The 24786-nt window shown below is 37.6% G+C and overlaps 1 protein-coding gene across 4 annotated transcripts in view; it reads right to left on the bottom strand.

Annotated features, from left to right (window-relative positions):
* Positions 1-24786, bottom strand: part of UCHL3 (ubiquitin C-terminal hydrolase L3) — a 52843-nt gene that overhangs the window by 5755 nt on the left and 22302 nt on the right. For 3 of the 4 annotated variants that reach the window (XM_018056500.1, XM_018056501.1, XM_018056503.1), the window contains 2 exons: positions 5085-5276; positions 74-149 (listed from right to left, as the gene is read on the bottom strand). In XM_018056500.1, coding sequence (XP_017911989.1) covers positions 74-149; positions 5085-5276 — 268 coding nt within the window. The remainder of the gene's footprint in view (positions 1-73; positions 150-5084; positions 5277-24786) is intronic. The other variant, XM_018056502.1, reaches the window with a different exon arrangement.

The raw sequence follows: 24786 nt of genomic DNA on the forward strand, positions 1-24786 counted from the left end.
AGTCATGTTTTTATAAATACAGATTTTCCCATTTACTATTTTTCTCCCCAGGATAAATTAAAATAGTTCTTACCTAATTCATAGAGATGCCCATCTACATGAACTAATGCAATAAAATGAAGATCTACTTTTTCATCTATATTTGGTGCCTAGGAGGGGAAAATACATAGTATGTATGTTAGTAGTCAAAACAAATCAATCAACTTACATGTAAACACATATAAATAATATTAAATGACATGAAAAACATTTATAACAATATGATTCAAGGCTTAGTCTTTGATATGGTGGACAGAGAGTGAACATGCCTAACTTTATAACAAATGTGTTCAGCCATCAACAAGAAAAACACTGACTCAAAGTACATCTCTCTTAATCTCAACTGACCTAAAAACCCAAGGTTTTGTTCACTTTGGAAGCCTCAGCCCCTAGCACAATGCTTGCTACACAGTAGACGTACAATGTATATTTGCTAAATGAAATGAATTCACAAACTAATTTGTCTAATTTTTGAAATTTTAATAAACTTTTTAGAAGTTAAATAGCATAAAATGAGTTAAAGAAACTCTTTTCAAGTTAAATTTGAAGACATCAAGAAAGTGAGTTTTTTCCCTTAATGATTTAACCTTAATAATCTCATTTTTTGAATAATGCAATATAGACTTAGAATATTTTTTATTCATCCTAGATTCAAAATCTAACTGGTTTGAAATGTAATATAATCACTGCTAAATGCAAGTACAAATTTTAGAGGTAAAAGTTTTAAAGAGGCATAAATCAAATTATATCTCATATCATTTAATATCCAGTAAGTAACACAAAGTATAGGACTGATGCTGAAGCTAAGGCTCTAATACTTTGGCCACCTGATGTGAAGAGTCGACTCACTGGAAACACTATGATACCTAGAAAGATTGAGGACAGGAGAAGGGGACAAGAAAGGATGAGATGGTTGGATGGTATCACCAACTCAATGGACATGAGTTTGAGCAAGCTTCAGGAGTCAGTGAAGGACAGGGAAGTCTGGCGTGCTGCAGTACATAGGGTTGCAGAGAGTCAGACACAATGACTGAACAAGGCAAAATTTCACTAACTTTGTTAACTCAAATTTTTATTTTTCACTCTCAAATAATTATATAATTTTAAGTTTTAAGTAATACAAAGTTCTCAGATACAGAAATTAAAAGGTACAGAATAAACATTGCTAACCTGGATTTATTGGGTGGGTACTTATTCGTGTCTAACTCTGTGACTCCATGGACTGTAACTTGCCAGGCTCCTCTGTCTGTGAGATTTCCCAGGCAAGAATACTGGAGTGGGTTGCCAATTTCTCCTCCAGGGAATTTTCCAAACCCAGGGACTTAACGCACATCTCCTGTGACTCTTGAATTGACAGGTGGATTCTTTACCACTGAGTCACCTGGTAAGCCATCTTGGATTTACTGGCTGCTTCTCAAAATATTTAAAGATAGTGACTCATCTAAACTCACATTATTCTTCAGAGATTACTTCCCTCAAATTGCGAATGGGTGCAACAACATACATTGCTGTGCCAAACTAGCTCTTCTTAAATTTGACTTAGAGCTAAAGAATTCCACAGTTGGTAGGAATCACAGTTATGTAGGATTACTGTTGTTCTGATACTAGACTGCTCTTGACTGCAGCCCCATTTGTGACAGCCCCGCCAACAACAGGGAACTGCCACTAAGTTTTCAGGAAGTCCATTCCAACTGGACAGTTTTGTTAGAATTATCCCACCTACTGAGGCAAAAAATGTTTCCCAGTATTTTCCACCATCTTAAAAAAGACTAATCCTCGTTGAACACGGTATTTCTCCAAACACTTAGATAGTAATAATGAGTTTCCTTATTTTACTGGTCAGAGAATCAAAAATTTTAGTGATCCCTCAAGCCTAGTACGCCCATTTTAGCAATGACCAGAGAGAACCCAATTTTTCAAGGGTAAATCTAGGCAATTCTACAAACTATAAATTCAGTTCTATACAAAAACACTAGAAAGATTTAAGGGGCTTGATTTACTCCTTTTAAGACAGAATTCTCCAATAGGACATCAAGTATTTTAAACCTTAAGGCTATTACATTTTTTAAAATTATCACTTATTTTTACACCGTCTCTTAAGAATAATATCTCTTATATAATAGCTTCTGTTTTTCACATTTTGTCAGTAAATACAACCGCGCTAGAGACAAAAGTAATACAACGGGAATCAGAGACCCGACTATGTACTCAACCCCTCTAAGCACTGGGTTTCTTACCCATTTTCAGTTTAAATGAAATTCTTGAAAGTACTTTGTTAACTGTCACATGCCATATAAATATTATATATTATTATAATATTAACACTACATTATCACAAATGTAAGAAATCACTAAATCTAAGTGACTTAAAATTGAGTCATTGTACCTTTTATCCAAAAGTGCATACTAAAAATCCAAACTGCTAAAGAAGGTATGAAAAGTCTTAAACCATTATAAAAAATAAGAAATGCTCAAAACTTCTACCCTTCTCACAAAACCTCAGTACCTATTACAAGCCTTTTCCCTCGGTCAGCTTCAATTAATCAGGGTCTGAAATCTATACTTATCCAATTGCTTAAGCAGTACTCCACTAGAAGCAAGAACAATCAGTAAAAAACAAATTCCAGATTAGCTCATCTTTGCCTACATTTTTATATATTATTTTTACAAAGTTTCTTAATTTAGAACACAGTTCTTACTACCATGAAGAATCAAAAAGTGGTGTGACAAATCAGATAGAAAATTAAATACTAAATAGAAATTTAAAAACTAAACAGACATTTCAAATTATAACAAATAGCTTAAATTCAATTTATAATTGTGGCACTAAATATATACCAGATATTGTTCTAAGCACTTTATAAGAACTGACCAATTAATAGTCATATGGACCCTATGAGGTAAGTAATATAGTTACATCCACTGTACTCATCATTGTCATACAGGCCCTATGAGGTAGGTAATATAGTTACACCCACTGTAAGTAAAGTCACTCAGTCGTGTCTGACTCTTTGTGATCCCGTGGACTGCAGCCCACCAGGCTCCTCAGTCTATGGGATTCTCCAGGCAAGAATAATGGAGTGGGTTGCCATTTCCTTCTCCAGGGGATCTTCCCGACCCAGGGATCGAACCCAGGTCTCCCGTATTGCGGGCAGACGCTTTAACCTCTGAGCCACCAGGGAACTCATTGTCATATAGACCCTATGAGGTAGGTAATATAGTTACATCCACTGTACTCATTGTCATATAGGCCCTAAGAGGTAGGTAATATAGTTACATCCACTGTACTCATTGTCATATAGGGCCTATGAGGTAGGTAATATAGTTACATCCACAGTACTCATTGTCATATAGGCCCTAAGAGGTAGGTAATATAGTTACATCCACTGTACTCACTGTCATATAGGCCCTAAGAGGTAGGTAATATAGTTACATCCACTGTACTCTCAATCAACTCACAGGAGCATTAAGTAACATGCTCTAGGTCACAAAGCTAGTAAGTGATAGAATCTGGTTTCAAGTCCTGGCAATGTCATTCTACAATACACATTCTTAGTCACTAGGCTATGAAAACACTTACGAAGTTACAAAGCAATGATTAATATGGAGCAAACGTTAATATTATGTAGAAATATAAAACTGAAAATGTCAATCTTTATGACATGTTCACTTATGTTTAGAATATTTTTAAGTACAAAGGAATTTATTCCTATTTAGAATCAATTGTGCCCCAGTAAGAGTTTATAAATTAGGGTTTTACTCTGATCATCTGATTCACTTGCATCTCTTCCGACTGTGCCAGTGTATGGCATGGTAGGAAAGCAATAAACATTAGGTGGATAAATAAATAAAAATGACAAATGCATGTTTGTGACCCAATGAGGACAATGAAATAGAGAGACACCAGTCTGTTGATGAAAGGCTATTTTGGTGACCATACTGGTATCTGATGGGAGATGTTTAAGGAAAAGTGCCAAGACTCCACTTTCTAGGAATAGCTCTAAAACAGTAAATAAGCAGAAGGAAAGAATGTTTGACACCAATTTTTAATTTTTTTAAGCATTAAAGTATGTATAATCAGACTACCTCTGGCTTCACCAGTCACAATGATTTCCTCAAGTGTTAAGTTTCTTATAAAAGCACGGCATACACCAAATCTTTCAGATGTAGCATTTCTAGGTAGGCTCTGCTCATTACCATTTTCTAAAACATCAGAAAGACAAGAGCTATATAGTTGCCTAATCCTGCATTTTATTTCAATTATGAGAATTATTAGACTTCTATCATCAACCTCAACATTTAAGATAATTAGCACAATTACAAGAACAAATGTACTTTTTAGCAGTTTGCTAACATTACCAACTTAAGAAGGAGAAATTGTGAAATTTGTGGGAATTCTATGTCAATTCACAAGAAAATCTTCACCTCCTGCTTGAGAAAAGATCTTCAGAAACTGAATAGGCAGGGAAGATTGGATCAAGATTAAACCAAGTACCTGAGCCACCTCAGGGAATAAAATAGTTTAGATGAACACCCTACACCATGAAGGATTAGATTAAGGACAGAGTAAGTAAAAGTAACCCCAGAGCATGACAAGAGATAAAAGTCATGTTCAGAAAGATGAAAAAAAAAAAAAAAAAAAAAAGTAAGAGAACAAAAAGGCAAAGAACTCAGAAGGTACACAGCATTTGTTGACCTGAGTCAACTAAATGAAACTGGAAAGATGAAGGGGTAAGAGAATACATATTCACTTGATCAACTGACCGGAACTTAAACATTATCATGAATGGCGATCAGCACCCATCAAAAGACAGGCACCTTTATGCTGGCAGGATATGGAGCGGAAAGATGGATGTTCACCAAGGCACTGGTCAAAGTCAAGCTGAACTGCAAAGCATAGAGGTATGCTTGCAATCTTATCAGGGGAGAAAAAGCTCATGGCTGATGAACCAAGAGAAAAGCACTCTGAAGACTGAAGAAATTTAAGGGAAAAAATGGACTACCCCTGTCACTGGAAGAAGAGATGGAAGATTGACTACACTTACAACAGAATGGAGACCCAAAGATGGCAGACGTAAGAAGGGTCGCCAGCGACGAAGACGAAGAGATGGACTGGTAGCCTTTGCAGGGCCTACATGGCTACGTTTGACCCAGGGCAGGGATGCATGGTGACACAATGATGAGGCCTTCGTTCTGCAGTGGCTAGAATGAGGCTGTGATGAGGATGGCGAGGAGGACTACATAATTAAAAAAGAGAACACTTTACTTAGACCACGTCACTGGGAGGTCAGTTATTCTTAAAAGCAACGTATGGTCACACTTCGATTTATATGGTCTAGTACCTTTTAACCAATCATAATCTAGAAAAGGATCGTAAATGAACATTAGTTAAACGCATATAAAGTGGAAATACATAACCACGGTATCAGGTTATATTCCACAGCTTCTATTCAATACACATCTAAAATATTTACATATTCTCATTTGTATAGCACAGATTCATGGAATTAAAGCCACTAATATGGAATTATTACAGCAAATTCTTTTAAAAAAAGAAGACACACACAAAACATGTAACACATACAAAGAATTACATGTAAAAGAAAACTGCATGGTGATAGGCACTGGTAAAAGATTTTCTTAGAAGGAATAAGTGCTAAGAAAAAAAAAGCCACTTCAAAATCCCTCAGAAACAGGATGCCATGCATAAATTATCCTCTTATGCTGAGAAGTTAAATAGAAACTATCATGGCTTATTAGCCATCTTCTAGTTATGAGGACTTTCCTGGTGGCTCAGACGATAAAGCATCTGCCTACAATGTGGGAGACCTGGGTTCGATCCCTGGGCTAGGAAGATCCCCTGGAGAAGGATACGGCAACCCATTCCAGCACTCTTGCCTGAAAAATCCCATGGACGCAGGAGCCTGTTAGGCTATAGTCCATGGGGTCACAAAGAGTCATACACAACTGAGCGACTTCACTTTAGTATTAGTTAAAATATGCATCATTTATTTAGTGCCAAGCATCCTTTTAAGCACTTTACATTAATTAATTCATTTAATCTCCCAGTAACCCATGAGATAGTTGTTATAATTATTTTCATTTTACAAAAGAGGAATCAGGACAAAGAAGTGAAGTAACATAACCCAGGTCACACTGCCAGGAAGTAGCAGGGCTTGGATTCAAATACAGGAAATCTGGTTCTAGAATCCAATGATCTTAATCGCCAGGGTGTACAGCCTAAGTGGCCAAGAAAAATATTTTAATACTAATTTATTAGACTAGTTTCCTAGGTGTAATCCTCTTTAAAGTTAGATTTTTGGGAAACATCCTACCAAACACTGCTGTACCACAAAAGGCAAACCCGACCCAAGATATCCCATGAAATGTACATGCTGAATAGTAACTAACTTATTCATGGTAATCCACATGATAATTTGACAACTGTCACCCCCAATAAATGATACCAGTACATGACACTAAGTTTAAAGCAGTATGATAAAGTTATAGTCACTAACAACCATAGTGAGAAGTAAAAAGGGTAGTGGTATAAATTCCCTGGTGGCTCAGAGGGTAAAGCGTCTGCCCGCAATGCAGGAGACCTGGGTTTGATCCCTGGGTCAGGAAGATCCCCTGGAGAAGGAAAAGGCAAGCCATTTCGGTTCTCTTGCCTGGAAAATCCCATCAACGGAGAAGCCTGGTAGGCTACAGCCCATAGGGGTTACAAAAAGAATTGGACACGACTGAGCGACTTCACTAGTGATAATGGGTTTCACTAACCAAGACTTATTCTCTTAAGGAAAATGAAGGGGTTTTCCCTGAATGATTTCTAAGATTCTTTCAACACTAAAATTCTATGATCCTACTTAGCACTTTTGATCCATGTAAACAATACAACAACTTAAAGCTATCATTGTGATGAGGGTTTTAAACTTGTTTGTGAACACTGTAGCTGCTCATAATAAGAATCAATCAGTTAGAAATACACAAATGAATGCTTTACTTGGCTCTTCAGGGGAACAAAGGTGTATATACTAAAGTGTCTGCTCTCACAAACAGTCTGAGGCCCAGATAGGCTGCACACACAATGGGCTGCATCACTAGTATTTATTGAGTGCTTACTGTGGTGGCTCAGACAGAAAAGAAACTGTCTGCAGTGTGGGAGACTCAGGTTCAAGCCCTGGGTCGGGAAGACCCCCTGGAGGAAGGCGCAGGAACCCACTCCAGTATTCTTGCCTGGAGAATCCCACGGACAGATTAGCCTGGCAGGCTACGGTCCATGGGGTCACAAAGAGTTGGACATGATTGAGCAACTAACACTTTCAGTTTCATAGAAATAAAAAGAGTATACAGGAAGCACCTAGATCTACCTATGACATTTTATCCCAATTTCCTTTACCATCTGTACCTACACTCTCTCTTCCTGTCTCTCTACACAGTTCTTTTTCTTTCCTGCACCATTTGAGGGTAACAGCAAGATCCTACTGTAGAGCCCAGGGAACTCTATTCAGTATTCTGTAATAAACCATGATGGAAAATAGTTCGAAAAAAAATATATGTGTAACTGAACCACTTTGATGTACACCAGAAATTAACACAGCATCAAAAATCAACTAATATTCAATTAAAGTAATATTTTTAGTATGTTTTCTATTTTTCTTGGTGACTTCCTCTTTGATCTACGAGCTACTTGGAAATGTGCTGTTTAATTTCTAAATATTTGGAAATTTCCTAGATACTTTTTATTGCTATTAATCTCTAATTTAATTCCACTGTAGTTAAAAAACATTCTTCGTATAACTGAAATTTTTAAAAAATTTGCCAAGATTCTGTGACCCAGAACATGGTCTGTCCATGTGCACTTTTAGTTATCTTTTAGAACAACTTAAAAAACACAATATATATTTACCTTCACTTGGTCCATTGACAGTGCTCTCATGTGTGCCTCCAAGATGTAGTGCAGGTAAGCTTGTAATGAATTCTCTCAGTTTTTGTTTGTATAAAAGACTTTCTCCTTTTTTTTGAAAAATATTTTTGTTTCAAATACTTCTTTTAGCACTTTAAAAATAATTTCATTGTCTGGCTTGCATAATTTCTGAAGACAAGTCTGCTGTAATTCTTAACTTTGTTACTTTGTATCTAATGTATCTTTTTCCTCCGGCAACATTGAACATTTTCTACTTATCTGGGGTTTCAAGCAGTTTGAATATTATGTATCTGGCGGGGGGGTGGCGGTGGCGGTGGTGGGGTGTGTGTGTGTTGGCGTGTGTGTGTTTGTCTGTGTGTGTGTTGTGGTGGGTAGAGGTATTTATCCTACCTACTGCTCTCTTGAAAATCTTGAAGCTGTGGTTTGATGTGTTTAATTAATTTTTGTAAAATAGTTGGCCATAAACACATTTTTCTTCTGTTATATGCCCACTCCTCACACCCACCATTCTCTTTTGTATCTGATTCTACTTATACATATTAGATCATCTGAAACTGACCCACGGCTTTTGGATGATCTGGGAGTTTTTTCTTGTGTTTTTTTTAACCTCCATGATTTTTTATTTTCATGATTCAGTTTGGGTTCAGTTCAGTTCAGTCACTCAGTTGTATACGACTCTGCGACCCCATGGACTGCAGCACACCAGGCTTCCCCAATCCTCACCAAATCCCAGAGTTTACCGAAACTCATGTCCGTTGAGTTGGTGATGCCATCCAACCATCTCATCCTCTGTCATCCCCTTCTCCTCCTGCCTTCAATCTTTCCCAGCATCAGGGTCTTTTCAAATGAGCCAGCTCTCTGCATCAGGTGGCCAAACTATTGGAGCTTTAGCTTCAACATCAGTCCTTCCAATGAACACTCAGGACTGATCTTTAGAATGGACTGGTTGGATCTCCTTGCAGTCCAATGGACTCTCAAGAGTCTTCTCCAACACCACAGTTCAAAAGCATCAATTCTTCGGCGCTCAGGTTTCTTTATAGCAACTCTTACATCCATACATGACTACTAGAGAAACCATAGCCTTGACTAGATGGACCCTTGTTGGCAAAGTAATATCTCTGGCTTTTTAATATGCTGTCTAGGTTGGTTATAACTTTCCTTCCAAGGAGTAAGTGTCTTTTAATTTCATGGCTGCAATCACCATCTGCCGTGATTTTGGAGCCCCCCCAAAACAGTCTTCTCACTGTTTCCCCATCTATTTCCCGAAGTGATGGGACCGGATGCCATGATCTTCGTTTTCTGAATGTTGAGCTTTAAGCCACCTTTTTCACTTTCCTCTTTTACTTTAATCAAGAGGTCCTTTAATTCTTCTTCACTTTCTGCCATAAGAGTGTTATCATCTGCATATCTGAGCTTATTGATATTTCTCCCGGCAATTTTGATTCCAACTTGTGCTTCATCCAGCCCAGCGTTTCTCATGATGTACTCTGTATATAAGTTAAATAAGAAGGGTGACAATATACAGCTGTGCTGTACTCCTTTCCCTATTTGAAACCAGTCCTTTGTTCCATGTCCAGTTCTAAATGTTGCTTCCTGACTTGCATACAGATTTCTTAACAGGCAGGTCAGGTGGTTTGGTATTCCCATCTCTTTCAGAATTTTCCACAGTTTGTTGTGATCCACACAGTCAAAGGATTTGGCACAGTCAATAAGGCAGAAATTTCACAATTTATTTTCACATTTACTTCACATATTTTCTTCTACTTTGTTGAGTCTATTGGCAAACCCATTAAAGGCATTCTTTGTCTCTGGTATTGTGCTTTTCATTTCTAGATTTCCACTTGATTCTTTCTTATAGCTTCCAACTCTGTTGATATTCCCTATCTGTTGGTACATACTGTCTACCTTTTCTTCTTGAGTCTTTAACATATTAAAATAAACTGCTTCCCAGGTGGCACTAATCATAAAGAATCCACCTGCCAATGCAGCAGACACAAGAGACACATGTTCGATCCCTGGGTCAGGAAGATCCCTGGAGTAGGAAATGGCAACCCCATCCAGTATTATTGCCTGGAAAATCCCGTGGACAGAGGAGCTTCACGGGCTACAGTCCATGAGGCTGCAGAGAGTTGGACACAACTGAGTAACTAAGCACATGCAGTAGTGAATAGTCACACTAGTTCATATGTTCATTAGTCAACAATATTAACAGCTAACACTGAGTGCTTACTATTGTATACCAAATGTTCTATATAGATTCTTCCAATGATCCCACTAAGGTAGAAATTACGATCATTTCTATTTAAAGATGAAGATATGTGCTTCCCTGGTGGCTCAATGGTAAAGAATCTGCCTGCCAAAGCAAGGGATATGGATTCAATCCCTGATCCAGGAATATCCCCTAAGCCATGGAGCAACTAAACTTGTATACCACAACTACTGAGCCTGAGCTCTAGAGCCTGGGAGCTGCAACTATTGAAGCCTGTGTGCCCTAGAGCCTGGACTCCACAACCAGAGAAGCCCCTGCAATGAGAAGCCCGCACACTGCAGCTAAAGAGTAGCCCCTGCTCGCTGCAAATAGAGAAAAGTCCATGCTGCAACGAAGACCCAGGACAGCCAAAAATAAATACATAAATAAAACTATCTTAAAAAAAAAAAAAACTGTTAAGGGGAACTTCCTTGGTGGTCCAGTGGTAAGGACTCCGTGCTCCTAATGCAGGGAGCTCGGATTCAATCCCTGGTCAAGGAACTAGATACCACATGTTGCAGCTAAGAGCCAGTGTTAAACAATGTGTTTTTTTTCGTTGTTGTTGTTGTTGTTGTTTTTAAGAAAAACTGTTAAAAAACAATAAAGAAGAAGATACTATTTTTTCCCAAACATGATCAGATTATCTATGGGTAATTTTAGCCCTTTTTGTTCATGTTTTCCATATACAAGAGAAAGGAAAGAAAGAAAGATAGGATATGTTCAAAAGCACAACCTTCTGAGTAAGTTTCATACACCAAAGTTCACGAGTGTATGCATCTATTTCTATTGGCAAGTATTCTACAGTATAAAATACATTACTACATTATGACTGTCTTACTTGTAACTGCTTTGTGATGCACTTAGGAAAATCTTTTATCTACTATCATATTGCTAGCATACTAAGTATTGTTTTTGTCAGTAAATGACTATGTTGAGATATTAAGCATTAGAACCAATCATTTTAAATTTTTACTCATACTTATTTCTATTGCTTAAAGCTATAGGAATACAATATATACAAATTTTCTCCAACTGTACAATTTATAAAAATAATTTAACTCATAACACAGACATAATAGTGTACATCATAAATATTTTCAATTCAAATGAAAAATTTATATGATAATTCACAAAGGACATTCAAGTAATATTATTTTAAGAGATGAAAAGACTTTGATATGAAGAATGCTATTAAGGCATCTTAAACTTCATAGGCTCTCTCTTAGAATTACAAAGATTAAAGACATATTCACCAACTTTTCCACTGTAGTATTAGTTACTTAAGCAATTGCATTGACAGCTAAGTCAGCTTTGCTTTCAAATATGAAAATTTAAACTGCGAGTAGAATCTTCAGAATAAATATCCAATTTCCCTTCCATACTAATTGGAAAAGATCAGACACTGATAACTTATTCTTGAGTCTTTCAGAAGATTTTAATCAAGAGCTGACTTTCTGGAGCATCTGCATAAAGCACTCAATTCCTCAGTTTTTCAGCTCTGGTAAAGGAATCTGAAATTGTTAAAAACTGTGTACTTCATTCAGTTCATTTCAGTTCAGTCGCTCAGTCGTGTCTGACTCTCTGCGACCCCATGAATCGCAGCACGCCAGGCCTCCCTGTCCATCACCAGCTCCCGGAGTACACTCAGACTCACATCCATAGAGTTAGTGATGCCATCCAGCCATCTCATCCTCTGTCGTCCCCTTCTCCTCCTGCCCCCAATCCCTCCCAGCATAAAGGTCTTTTCCAATGAGTCAACTCTTCGCATGAGGTGGCCAAAGTACTGGAGTTTCAGCTTTAGCCTCATTCCTTCCAAAGAAATCCCAGGGCTAATCTCCTTCAGAATGGACTGGCTGGATCTCCTTGCAGTCCAAGGGACTCTCAGGACTCTTCTCCAACACCACAGTTCAAAAACATCAGTTCTTCGGTGCTCAGCCTTCTTCACAGTTCAACTCTCACATCCATACATGACTACTGGAAAAACCATAGCCTTGACTAGACGGACCTTAGTCAGCCAAGTAATGTCTCTGCTTTTGAATATACTATCTAGGTTGCTCATAACTTTTCTTCCAAGGAGGAAGCGTCTTTAAATTTCATGGCTGCAATCACCATCTGCAGTGATTTTGGAGTCCCCAAAAATAAAGTCTGACACTGTTTCCACTGTTTCCCCATCTATTTCCCATGAAGTGATGAGACCAGACGCCATGATCTTCGTTTTCTGATTGTTGAGTTTTAAGCCAAATTTTTCACTCTCCTCTTTCACTCTCATCAAGAGGCTTTTTAGTTCCTCTTCACTTTCTGCCATAAGCGTGGTGTCATCTGCATATCTGAGGTTATTGATATTTCTCCCGGCAATCTTGATTCCAGCTTGTGCTTCTTCCAGTCCAGCATTTCTCATGATGTACTCTGCATAGAAGTTAAATAAGCAGGGTGACAATATACAGCCTTGACGTACTCCTTTTCCTATTTGGAACCAGTCTGTTGTTCCATGTCCAGTTCTAACTGTTGCTTCCTGGCCTGCATACAGATTGCTCAAGAGGCAGGTCAGGTGGTCTGGTATGCCCATCTCTTTCAGAATTTTCCACAGTTTATTGTGATCCACACAGTCAAAGGCTTTGGCATAGTCAATAAAGCAGAAATAGATGTTTTTCTGGAACTCTGCTGCTTTTTCCATGATCCAGCAGATGTTGGCAATTTGATCTCTGGTTCCTCTGCCTTTTCTAAAACCAGCTTGAACATCAGGAAGTTCACGGTTCACGTACTGCAGAAGCCTGGCTTGGAGAATTTTGAGCATTACTTTACTAGTGTGTGAGATGAGTGCAACTGTGTGGTAGTTTGAGCATTCTTTGGCATTGCCTTTCTTTGGGATTGGAATGAAAACTGACCTTTTCCAGTCCTGTGGCCACTGTTGAGTTTTCCAAATTTGCTGGCATATTGAGTGCAGCACTTTCACAGCATCATCTTTCAGGATTTGAAATAGCTCAATTGGAATTTCATCACCTCTACTAGCTTTGTTCGTAGTGATGCTTTCTAAGGCCCACTTGACTTCACATTCCAGGATGTCTGGCTCTAGATGAGTGATTACACCATCATGATTATCCAGGTTGTAAAGATCTTTTTTGTACAGTTCTTCTGTGTATTCTTGCCACCTCTTAATATCTTCTGCTTCTGTTAGGTCCATACCATTTCTGTCTTTTATCGAGCCCATCTTTGCATGAAATGTTCCCTTGGTTCTCTAATTTTCTTGAAGAGATCTCTAGTCTTTCCCATTCTGTTGTTTTCCTCTATTTCTTTGTATTGATCGCTGAAGAAGGCTTTCTTATCTCTTCTTGCTAGTCTTTGGAACTCTGCATTCAGATGCTTATATCGTTCCTTTTCTCCTTTGCTTTTCGCTTCTCTTCTTTTCACAGCTATTTGTAAGGCCTCCCCAGACAGCCATTTTGCTTTTTTGCATTTCTTTTCCATGGGAATGGTCTTCATCTCTGTATCCTGTACAATGTCACGAACCTCGTTCCATAGTTCATCAGGCACTCTATCTATCAGATCTAGGCCCTTAAATCTATTTCTCACTTCCACTGTATAATCATAAGAGATTCGATTTAAGTCATACCTGAATGGTGTAGCGGTTTTCCCTGCTTTCTTCAATTTCATTCTGAATTTGGTAATAAGGAGTTCATGATCTGAGCCACAGTCAGCTCCTGGTCTTGATTTTATTGACTGTATAGCGCTTCTCCATCTTTTGTTGCAGAGAATATAATTAATCTGATTTTGGTCTTGACCATCTGGTGATGTCCATGTGTAGAGTCTTCTCTTGTGTTGTTGGAAGAGGGTGTTTGCTATGACCAGTGCATTTTCTTGGCAAAACTCTATTCGTCTTTGCCCTGCTTCATTCTGCATTCCAAGGCCAAATTTCCTGTTAGTCCAGGTGTTTCTTGACTTCCTACTTTTGCATTCCAGTCCCCTATAATGAAAAGGACATCTTTTTTGGGTGTTACTTCTAAAAGGTCTTGTAGGTCTTCATAAAACCGTTCAAATTCAGCTTCTTCAGCATTACTGGTTGGCGCATAGACTTGGATTACCGTGATTTTGAATGGTTTGCCTTGGAGATGAACAGAGATCATTCTGTCATTTTTGAGATTGCATCCAAGTACTGCATTTCAGACTCTTTTGTTGACCATGATGGCTACTCCATTTCTTCTGAGGGATTCCTACCCGCAGTAGTAGATATAATGGTCATCTGAGTTAAATTCACCCATTACAGTCCATTTTAGTTCGCTGATTCCTACAACGTCGACATTCACTCTTGCCATCTCCTGTTTGACCACTTCCAGTTTGCCTTGATTCACGGACCTGACAGTCCAGGTTCCTATGCAACACTGCTCTTTTCAGCATTGGACCTTGCTTCTATCACCAGTCACATCCACAGCTGGGTATTGTTTTTGCTTTGGCTCCACCCCTTCATTCTTTCTGAAGTTATTTCTCTGCTGACCTCCAGTAGCATATTGGGTACCTACTGACCTCAGGAGTACCTCTTTCAGCATCCTATCATTTTGCCTTTTCATACTGTTCATGGGGTTCTCAAGGCAAGAATACTGAAGTGGTTTGCCATTCCCTTCTCCAGTGGACCACATTCTGTCAGACCTCTCCACCATGACCCACCCGTCTTGGGTTGCCCCACAGGCATGGCTTAGTTTCATTGAGTTTGACAAGGCTGTGGTCCTAGTGTGATTAGATTGACTAGTTTTCTGTGAGTATGGTTTCAGTGCGTCTGCCCTCTGATGCCCTCTTGCAACACCTATCATCTTACTTGGGTTTCTCTTACCTTGGGTGTGGAGTATCTCTTCACAGCTGCTCCAGCAAAGCGCAGCTGCTGCTCCTTACCTTGAATGAGGGGTATCTCCTCCCACCACCCTTCCTGACCTTCAACGTGGGATGGCTCCTCTAGGCCCTCCTGTGCCTGCACAGCCACCACACCACAGTTCAAAAGCATCAATTCTTCGGCGTTCTGCCTGCTTCACAGTTCAACTCTCACATCCATACATGACCACAGGAAAAACCATAGCCTTGACTAGACAGACTTTAGTTGGCAAAGTAATATAGTTGGCTTTTGAATATACTATCTAGTTTGGTCATAACTTTTCTTCCAAGGAGTAAGCGTCTTTTAATTTCATGACTGCAACCACCATCTGCAGTGATTTTGGAGCCCCCCAAAATAAAGTCTGACACTGTTTCCACTGTTTCCCCATCTATTTCCCATGAAGTGATGGGACCAGATGCCACGATCTTCGTTTTCTGAGTGTTGAGCTTTAAGCCAACTTTGAGTATCAATAATATCGACGTCTGCCAGAACATTAACACTGAACCCACGCCCCCTCTGCTTACTGTGGGGGTTTGCAACAGTACAATGTGACTTCATACATACCACTGCCCAGGCAATATAAACCTATCTCTTCTTTACAGTTTGGAAAATCCCAGAATAGCCTTTTCAGAAACTCTAGGAATTAAATGCTTTGTTCTCCATAAAGAGCTCTGAGTTTAACAAACCATTTCTGCATAAACAAATTAGATATAGACTTTCGAGATTTTAATTTAACTATTCTGATTATGACTTAAATCCTCTGAGTTTTAAAAAAATTACAGTTAGCTCTTTGGATACAGTCCATAAGCATCATGACTGTGTTAGCACTTTTCAGAGGCACAAGGGCTCAGTTTACTTGCCCAAAGCATGTAAGTAGTGACCAACGGCAGAGGCAGAACCCATGACTCTTGACTCATATTTCATTGTTTTCATCACACACGAATCCACCCACCTGTCAGCTGCCAACTATCTTATTTGTAGAGGCAAACCTATTACTATCTCTATCTGTATTCCCAATCAATGGCTCAAATCTTTCTGTTTTCAAACTTAGTTCAGTTCAGTGGCTAAGTCGTGTCCTACTCTTTGGGAACCCATGGACTGCAGCATGCAAGGCTTCTGAGAATGTCCATCACCAACTGCCAGAGCCTGCTCAAACTCATGTCCATCAAGCCAGTGATGCCATCCAAGCATTTTATCCTCTGTCGCCCCTTTCTTCTCCTGCCTTCAATCTTTCCTAGCATCAGGGTCTTTTCAAATGAATCAGCTTTTCACATCAGGTGGCCAAAGTACTGAAGTTTCAGCTTCAGCATCAGTCCTTCCACTGAATATTCAGGACTGATTTCCTTTAGGATGTACTGGTTGGATCTCCTTGCAGTCAAGGGACTCTCAAGAGTCTTCTCCAACATTGCAGTTGAAAAGCATCAATTCTTCGGCGCTCAGCTTTCTTTATGGTCAACTCTGACATCCATACATGACTAATGGAAAAAACCATAGCTCTGACAAAACGGACCTTTGTTGGCAAAGTAATGTCTCTGCTTTTTAATATGCTGTCTAGGTTGGTCATAGCTTTTCTTCCAAGGAGCAAGCATCTTTTAATTTCACGGCTCCAGTCACCAACTGCAGTGATTTTGTAACCCAAGAAAATAAAGTCTTCTGGCTGTTTCCATTGTTTCCCCATCTATTTGCCATGAAGTGATGCGACCAGATGCCATGATCTTAGGTTTCTGAATGTTGAATTTGAAGCCACCTTTTTCACTCTCCTCTTTCATCAAGAGGCTCTTTAGCTCCTCTTCACTTTCTATTAGGGTGGTGTCATCGGCTATCTGAGATTACTGACATTTCTCCCGTAATCTTGATTCCAGCTTGTGCTTTATCCAGCCCGGCATTTCACATGACATACTCTGCATAGAAGTTAAATAAGCACGGTGACAATATACAGCCTTGACGTACTCCTTTCCCAATTTGGAACCAGTCTGTTGTTCCATGTCCAGTTGTAACTGTTGCAACTGTTGCTTCCTGACCTGCATACAGATTTCTCAAGAAGCAGGTCAGGTGGTCTGTTATTTCCATATTTTGAAGAATTTTCCATAGTTTGTTGTGGTCCACAGAACCAAAGGCTTTGGTATAGTCAATAAAGCAGAAGAAGAGATTTTTCTGGAACTCTCTTGCTTTTTCCATGATCCAGTGGATGTTGGCAATTTGATCTCTGGTTCCTCTGCCTTTTCTAAATCCAGCTTGAACATCTGGAAGTTCACAGTTCATGTACTGTTGGAACCTGGCTTGGAGAATTTTTGAGCATTACTTTACTAGTGTGTGAGATGAGTGCAATTGTGCAGTAGTTTGAACATTCTTTGGCATTGCCTTTCTTTGGGGTTGGAATGGAATCCAATCCTTTTCCAGTCCTAGGGCCACTGCTGAGTTTTCCAAATATGCTGGCATATTGAGGCAGCACTTTCACAGCATCATCTTTTAGGATTTGAAATAGCTCCAGTGGAATTCACCTCCACTAACTTTGTGCATAGTGATGTTTCCTGAGGCCCACTTGATTTCACATTCCAGGATGTCTGGCTCTAGGTGAGTGATCACATAACTGTGGTTATCTGGGTCATGAAAGTCTTTTCTGTATAGGTCTTCTGTGTATTCTTGCCACCTCTTCTTAACATCTGCTTCTTTGGTCCATACCATTTCTGTCCTTTATTGTGCCTATCTGTGCATGAAGTGTTCCCTTGCTATCTCTAATTTTCTTGAAGAGGCTTCTAGTCTTTTCCATTCTATTGTTTCCCTCTATTTCCTTCATTGATCACTGAGGAAGGCTTTCTTATCTCTCTGTGCTATTTTCTGGGAATCTGCATTCAAATGGGTATATCTTTCCTTTTCTCCTTTGCCTTTAGCTTCTCATTTCTCAACTATTTGTCAGCCCTCCTCAGACAACCAATTTGCCTTTTTGCATTTCTTTTCCTTGGAGATGGTCTTGATAATTGCCTCCTGTGCAATGTTACGAACCTCTGTCCATAGGTCTTCAGGCACTCTATCTATCAGATCTAATCCCTTAAATCTCTTTGTCACTTCCACTGTGTAATAGTAAGGAATTTGATTTAGGTCATACCTGAATGGTCTAGTGATTTGCCCTACTTTCTTCAATTTAAGTCTGAATTTTGCAATAAGGAGTTCAAACTTATAATTAGTTCAGAAAAAACAAACACACACCTGGGTCTTAAAAGGTCAGGTTACTTTCCCTTCAGAGTTAATGCGTATGTCATTTTGTATGAAAAAATGAGTCAATTACTCTATAAACTGTTTAATAACCACAAAATTAGAAATGCCATGGAGACTTAAAAAATATTTCAAGTCTTTAATAAAAATATTTTCTATCGAGTGTGATTTAAAAAGTCAAATTACTTTTCCTTCAGTTAGTATACATGTTTCTGTGAGCATGAAAAATTAAGAGATTACTCTTTAAAGTACTTAATAATAACTAAAGAATTAGAAACGCAATAAATGCTAAAAAGAAATGATATGGACCTTTTAACAAAGGGGGCAGAGGGTCGGACTAATATTAATTCTCTATTAAGAAATCAACTGATAGTTATGTTAAGTGCTTAAATCTAAATTATTCTAAAATGTTAAAATAAAGTAAGTAGATTTTTGGCTCACACCCAAAATGTTTTCCCATTTAAAAGGGCAACCCGTTATTAAGAAAAATATCATTATAACCATGTAATTTCCTAAATATAAAGGGATCATTGGTTGGTAGACACTTTAATGACTATTTTCCAAAATATACATAACATAATTACCAAAGGACTGGTTAGTTTATGGGTAAGATTTTAGATTTAACATAGGGAAAAATCTATTACTGACTAAGAGCTAACTTAGCTATAAGGGCAACAAAGAACAAAGTATTCGGCACAATGCCCAACAGTCATTTATAATTCATTACATAGTGGTATTAAATTATTTGCTGTATCTAACCTTGCTTTTAGGACAAACTAAAAATTTAAAAAACTTCACTTTGTTTTTGTTTCTTTTAGCACTTTTGATTCACCAATACATTTTGTTGCCTTAAGAGCACGGGCAGTACTTACAAGCTGTGTAACTTTGGCAAGTTAATAATTTCTTAGTCTTCCAGTCTGTAAAATGGGGTAGTATCTAACTTTTGAAACTAAGAGGATTAGAATAGGATACACATAGTGCTGATTATAATGCCCACCACTTAAGATGTATTTAGTAAACGGTAACAATCGTTATAAGAAGACAGACATACTTTTAAAAGCAATGAGATTGAAGAGAATATTTGGAAAATGATATGTATGTCAGCAGTCAATTTTAATTGCATTCACCCATAAATGACACAAGATTAGTCATGACTGATACTGTAACATCCCAAAGTGATTCCCAGTGTTTCCAGCAACCCTAGGTATCTCATGGTGAGAATCTTTTGGCTTGAATACCTACCTACTAAATCACACTTTAAATTGACTTGTTGATAAAATATGTACTTAATCGTGAAATTAAATTTAAGTTATTTCCAGAATAGGACATGTCCTTTCAAACTTTAAAGACACCACTGAGTCTAAAAAATGGCACATGGAAAGGAAAAAAAATTAGGAACTTCTCTAGGGCTGCCAAATGCCACGAAAATAAGTAAAATTATAAAGGTGACCATATGTTTATGAGGGTATATACACATACATAAAACTTTAAAAGTTTAGAATCAAAATTATAAATTAATCCCAAAGGGATTCCTGTAGGCTTGAATAAATTTCAGTGTAATACATTGAATCACACTAAATTTGATGTACAAATTTAAAATAGGATTAACTAGATTCATGAAAAAAATGCAAATTTCCTACAAAGTATCCATGTTCAATTGGCAAAGAAGTCAAAGTGAAACATGGGCTAGATATCAAAATACACAAAATATGCCTACTTGTTCCATGGAAAAGGGCAAATGTCTTCATTTTGCTCACCTAATAAATCAAAATACCCACAGATTTCTGGATATTCTTTAGAGATTTGTTTCTCTTACTTGTTTAACAACTGTATTTTCTCACTTCCATTTACAATTATCCATGTCAGAAATCCCTATCAATATAATGACCTATATATATTACATTAAACTCAAGCTTAGTTAAGCTGACCAGACTAAGTCCCAGAAATTCCTTTTTTTTTTTTTTAACAATTGGAGAGTAGCTCCAAATAAGACTCTTACTGACTACAAACAAAAACAAATAAATCTCAAAATAACCGTTTGCTTTGGAAAGCTGAGGTTTAAAATCAAACAAACAGAAGAGCCCCCCATCTTCAAATATAACTTCAACTCTATTTTTATTGTTGAAGACGTTTTTAAATAGAAGAGTTACTTCTAGTCAGGTCTGGAAGAGTAAACTGACCAAGTTCAATATAAGTTCAATACAAGAACTTGTGCTCGATTAATCGTGTTCGATTCTTTGCAACTCCATGGACTATAGCTCGCCAAGCTCCTCTGTCTATGAAAATTTCTATGCAAGAATACTGGCGTGGCTTGCCATTTCCTACTCCATGTAAGAACTTACTTTAAAGTAATAATAGTAATATATCTCCATTACCAAAGCCCTGATACTGGAGAAAAAAAGATGATGATGCAGAAAGCATAAAAAAGAAAAACAGACTACTTTAACTCTTTTGAACAAAATACTTGATAACCTAAAAGAAAGGGGAATGAAGTGTAAACAGGACAGAGTAGTAACTACATTCTGACCCTTTTCATAACAAATTTCATTTACTTAACCATCGTCTATTTTCACGTGATATTAGATAAAGAAGAACTGATTACATGAATGGAGGCACAATATGACTGCGTGACAACAAAAGACCAGAAAAAAGAACCATTTCAATATTTCCCCCCACTATGACTAATTTTAATTTATACTTCCACCTTCAAATTTAGCTCTCCCACTCAACTCCACACATAATCTAAACTGGCTTCTATTCAGTAATGATATACTGAAAAAATGATAACGGAAACAGAGAAAAAGGCAAAAGAGTATGAAACTACAAGTTCCAGAGCATTTCTCAATTTTAAGAATGACATAAAGTTCATGTTTGAATGGAATAAAGAAAATGGGATATGGGAAATAAATGTGGGGGGGGGAGAGAGATCGAAAGATGCAATTTCAGATTTCTTGACAAAACTATCCAGCTTAAAATGCATGATACTTTTCATCAGAATTTCATTTACTGTTCCCCCTGATTCTCCCAAGACAATCAGGTATTTAAATTGTACATTATATAAGGGCTCAATTTTTCCTAATATTTTCAGTTTTTTTCCAAAGTCAAGGAAAGAAAATAAATCCCTAAAAAAAGGAAAATAAATGTAAACATCTTGACTCTTTGTAACTCTAACATAATCAAAATAATGAAAAACTGTATTTCAGAGTAAAATGAAGTGAGGCAAATAATTCTCAAACATCTAATGAAGAAAAAACTTGACACAGTCTCTCCCTGCACTGCAGACAGTCTGCACTGACTGGGCCAAAAAAGCCAACTACATACACAGACACGCACAATTTATCTTGAATTGTGTATAAATATACCTGAAATCAGAATTTACCCACTGCTTACCCAATAGTCAAAAAAAGCTTCTAAGACAACACTAACCAAAATAAATTACATTCACCATTTAATTTCATGATTGAAATTCATTCCAGAAACTTTGAAAACAACAGATCTTCAAATGATCTTAGCAATCAACCATATTATTTCCCTCTATTAAACAAACCAAAACTTAAAAACAGAATTCAACATGGGCAACAGCTAATTTTGAGACTATCTCTGCTGAAATAAGAGATCCCTGAAGACACAATTTGCATCTTACTTATCTCTGTATGTATAGTTTCTAGTACCATACTTGGCATAGTAGGTGCTCAAAAAAATCACTTGGTCAATCAAATGAAAGTAAGACACTAATTTCATATTTATGTAACAAGAACTTTAAAAACATTCTTCCCTTTGACTCAAGGTAATTCTACTTACAAGAAATAACCTTAAACAAAGGACCTAGAATGAATACAAGAACAAACAAAGATATTCAATGAAGTTATATTTTTAGCTTAAAAAATTGAAGATAATCTAAATATCAAAAGTTAAGGAAACTAGAAAGTAAATTATGATTCATTCGCATGAGAGTACACTGCCATGAGGAATTATTTATAAAGAGGGTTTTGATGAAATAAGAAAATACTCATGATAAAATATTAAGAAAAAAATTCCACAAATGTTTGATCCCAACTGTTTTAGAAAAAAATACCTAAGAAAAGATGTGAAGGAAATAAACACAAATATTAAAAGCACTTTTGCTACATTTTCCATATTGGCCAGTTTATTTAAATACATAGATAAAGCAACTGTGCCAGTTTCTATTATTTTTCAATATTACTATGTATTTGTATGGAGGTTCCTGGGCAATACAATAAATTTGTTTTTTTGTGTGAAAAGTTAAACAAACAATAAATTATCAGGAGATGTCTACTCATACCTGGGCTGACTCCTAAATTAATATGGACAATCACAAACGTTAGAAATTGCTTTACCCATGAAATAAAACTGGTGTTTGAAGGCAAATAAAATACTCTTTTGGATTTTTATTTTCTTTCCTTTACATTTGACTTGCAAGTTGTTTCCATTATAGCATCGTTGATATTTCTTCACAATTTAAAAAACACTTTAATCTCCTCATATCCTGCTGTTGTTCTTTTATTTTCCCAATCTCAAGTGAAACATGAAAGCAGTAACTTTCAGTATAAGCTAATGAAGCAAAAATGAGGTGGGGCTACTGTCCAAATTTCTGGATTAGCCAAAATCTGCTGGACAATCATGATGGGATGGGAAAAAACACACAAGTAAACAACTACTCTGTGGCCACATGTTATGGCCTATCTTCTAAAAGGACCTTTACTGATGTCTCAATTAGTCTGTAAATCTCTGCATGAGATAAGGTTCCTACCTACTCCATTCCCATGAAAACGTTCTGAAAGAGACGATCAATGATGTCGATTGTTATTACACTGCTGTCACCAGCTCTTCTTCTATCCACTCCTTTAACATCCAGGTGCCCTAGGGGTTTATTACGGTTCACACTATTCTCCCTCGGTAGAATTCTCACGGTTCTAACCACTTCCAGACAAGATATTGGGTTGGTCAAAAAGTTCATTCAGGTTCTTCCATAAGCTGCTACAGAAAAACCTGAATGAATTTTTTGGCCAACCCAAGACAAGACACCACGTATCTCCCTGGAGCTTTAGACTCCACATTCAACTTCTACACAGGTGACCCATTAAATCACTTTAAACTCGATATGCTGAACACTAAACACCACTTTTGGTGACTCGGCGTTGTTTATAAAATTAAAGCCACCCCCTGATCTGGCTTCACTCTACTATTCAGCTTCATCCTCTGCCATCCATATTTGTTTTTCTGAAAGCCTAGTAAAATAAAATTACTACCTAGTATTTATTGAAGGCCCATTAAATACCAGGTACTATTCTAAGCACTTTGTATGATTAATTCATGAATCTGCACAGCAATTCCATAAGGTAGATGTTATTATTTTCATTTTATGTTGAGGAAAGTATCTTGCCTAAGCTGTCTACATCCTGTGCTCCTTATTTAATACTGTGCAATTTTTCATAAATGCCTCTATACATCAAGCATTGTCCTGGAGATTCAAGGTAAATATGACAAAGATGACCCATATCCTCATGGAACTCATATTCTAGTAAATATATGGAATAAACAAACAAACAAAAAAGTACTGTAGACTTTAAAATCCCAGGAAGAAAATCAAAAGGATTTTATGACAGAAAATTCACTGAGATGGTCCTACTTAACAGTAATGAAAGAAAGCCTCTCTGAAAAATGACTTTTAAGGTGAGACCTAAAGGATGAGAGGGTGTCAACTATGCAAATGGGAAGATATATCCAGACAAAAACTGGGCCCTTACAGAGCACAAAAATGGTGTCAGGGACTGAACGGCATTCTCCTGAAATTCATATGCTGAAGCCCTAATCCCCACAGTGATTATGCTTGGAGACAGGGCTTTTAAGGAGTGATTAAGGTTAAATGAGGTCATAAGGATGAGCCCCTAAACCTACCTTATGAAAAGAGGAAAACACAGTAGAGACTTCTTTTTCCAAATGCACAAAAAAGAAAAGCCACTTAAGGACACAGTGAAAAGGTACCATCCGCAAGGCAGGAAGAGAGGCCCCACCAGAAACCAACCTTGATGGCACCCTGATATAGAGTTCCAGCCTACGGAACAGTAAGCAAATAAATTTCCAGGACTTCCCTGGTGGTACAGTGGATAAGAATGCACATGCCAATGCAGGGGACAAGAAGATTACAGAGCCACTAAGCCGCAGAGCAACTAAGCCCGAGAGCTGCAGCTATGGAAGACTGTGTGCCTAGAGCCTGTGCTTCACAACAAGAGAAGCCACTGCTAGCTGCAACTAGAGAAAGCCCTTGGGCAGCAATGAAGATCCAGTGCAACCCAAAATTTTAAAAATAATAATTAATTTAAAAAAAATAAAGAAAATAAGCTTGCTAAGTCATCCAAGTCTATGGTATTTTGTTATAGCAGTCCAATCAAACAAATACAAATGGGAAAGACAAAGGTGCTTTGTAGGAAATGATAAAAAAAAGTGTACTGGAATATAGAGAGCAATGGAGATAATAAG

This window comes from Capra hircus, chromosome 12, assembly GCF_001704415.2.
Source record: "Capra hircus breed San Clemente chromosome 12, ASM170441v1, whole genome shotgun sequence".
Classification (NCBI taxonomy): domain Eukaryota; kingdom Metazoa; phylum Chordata; class Mammalia; order Artiodactyla; family Bovidae; genus Capra; species Capra hircus.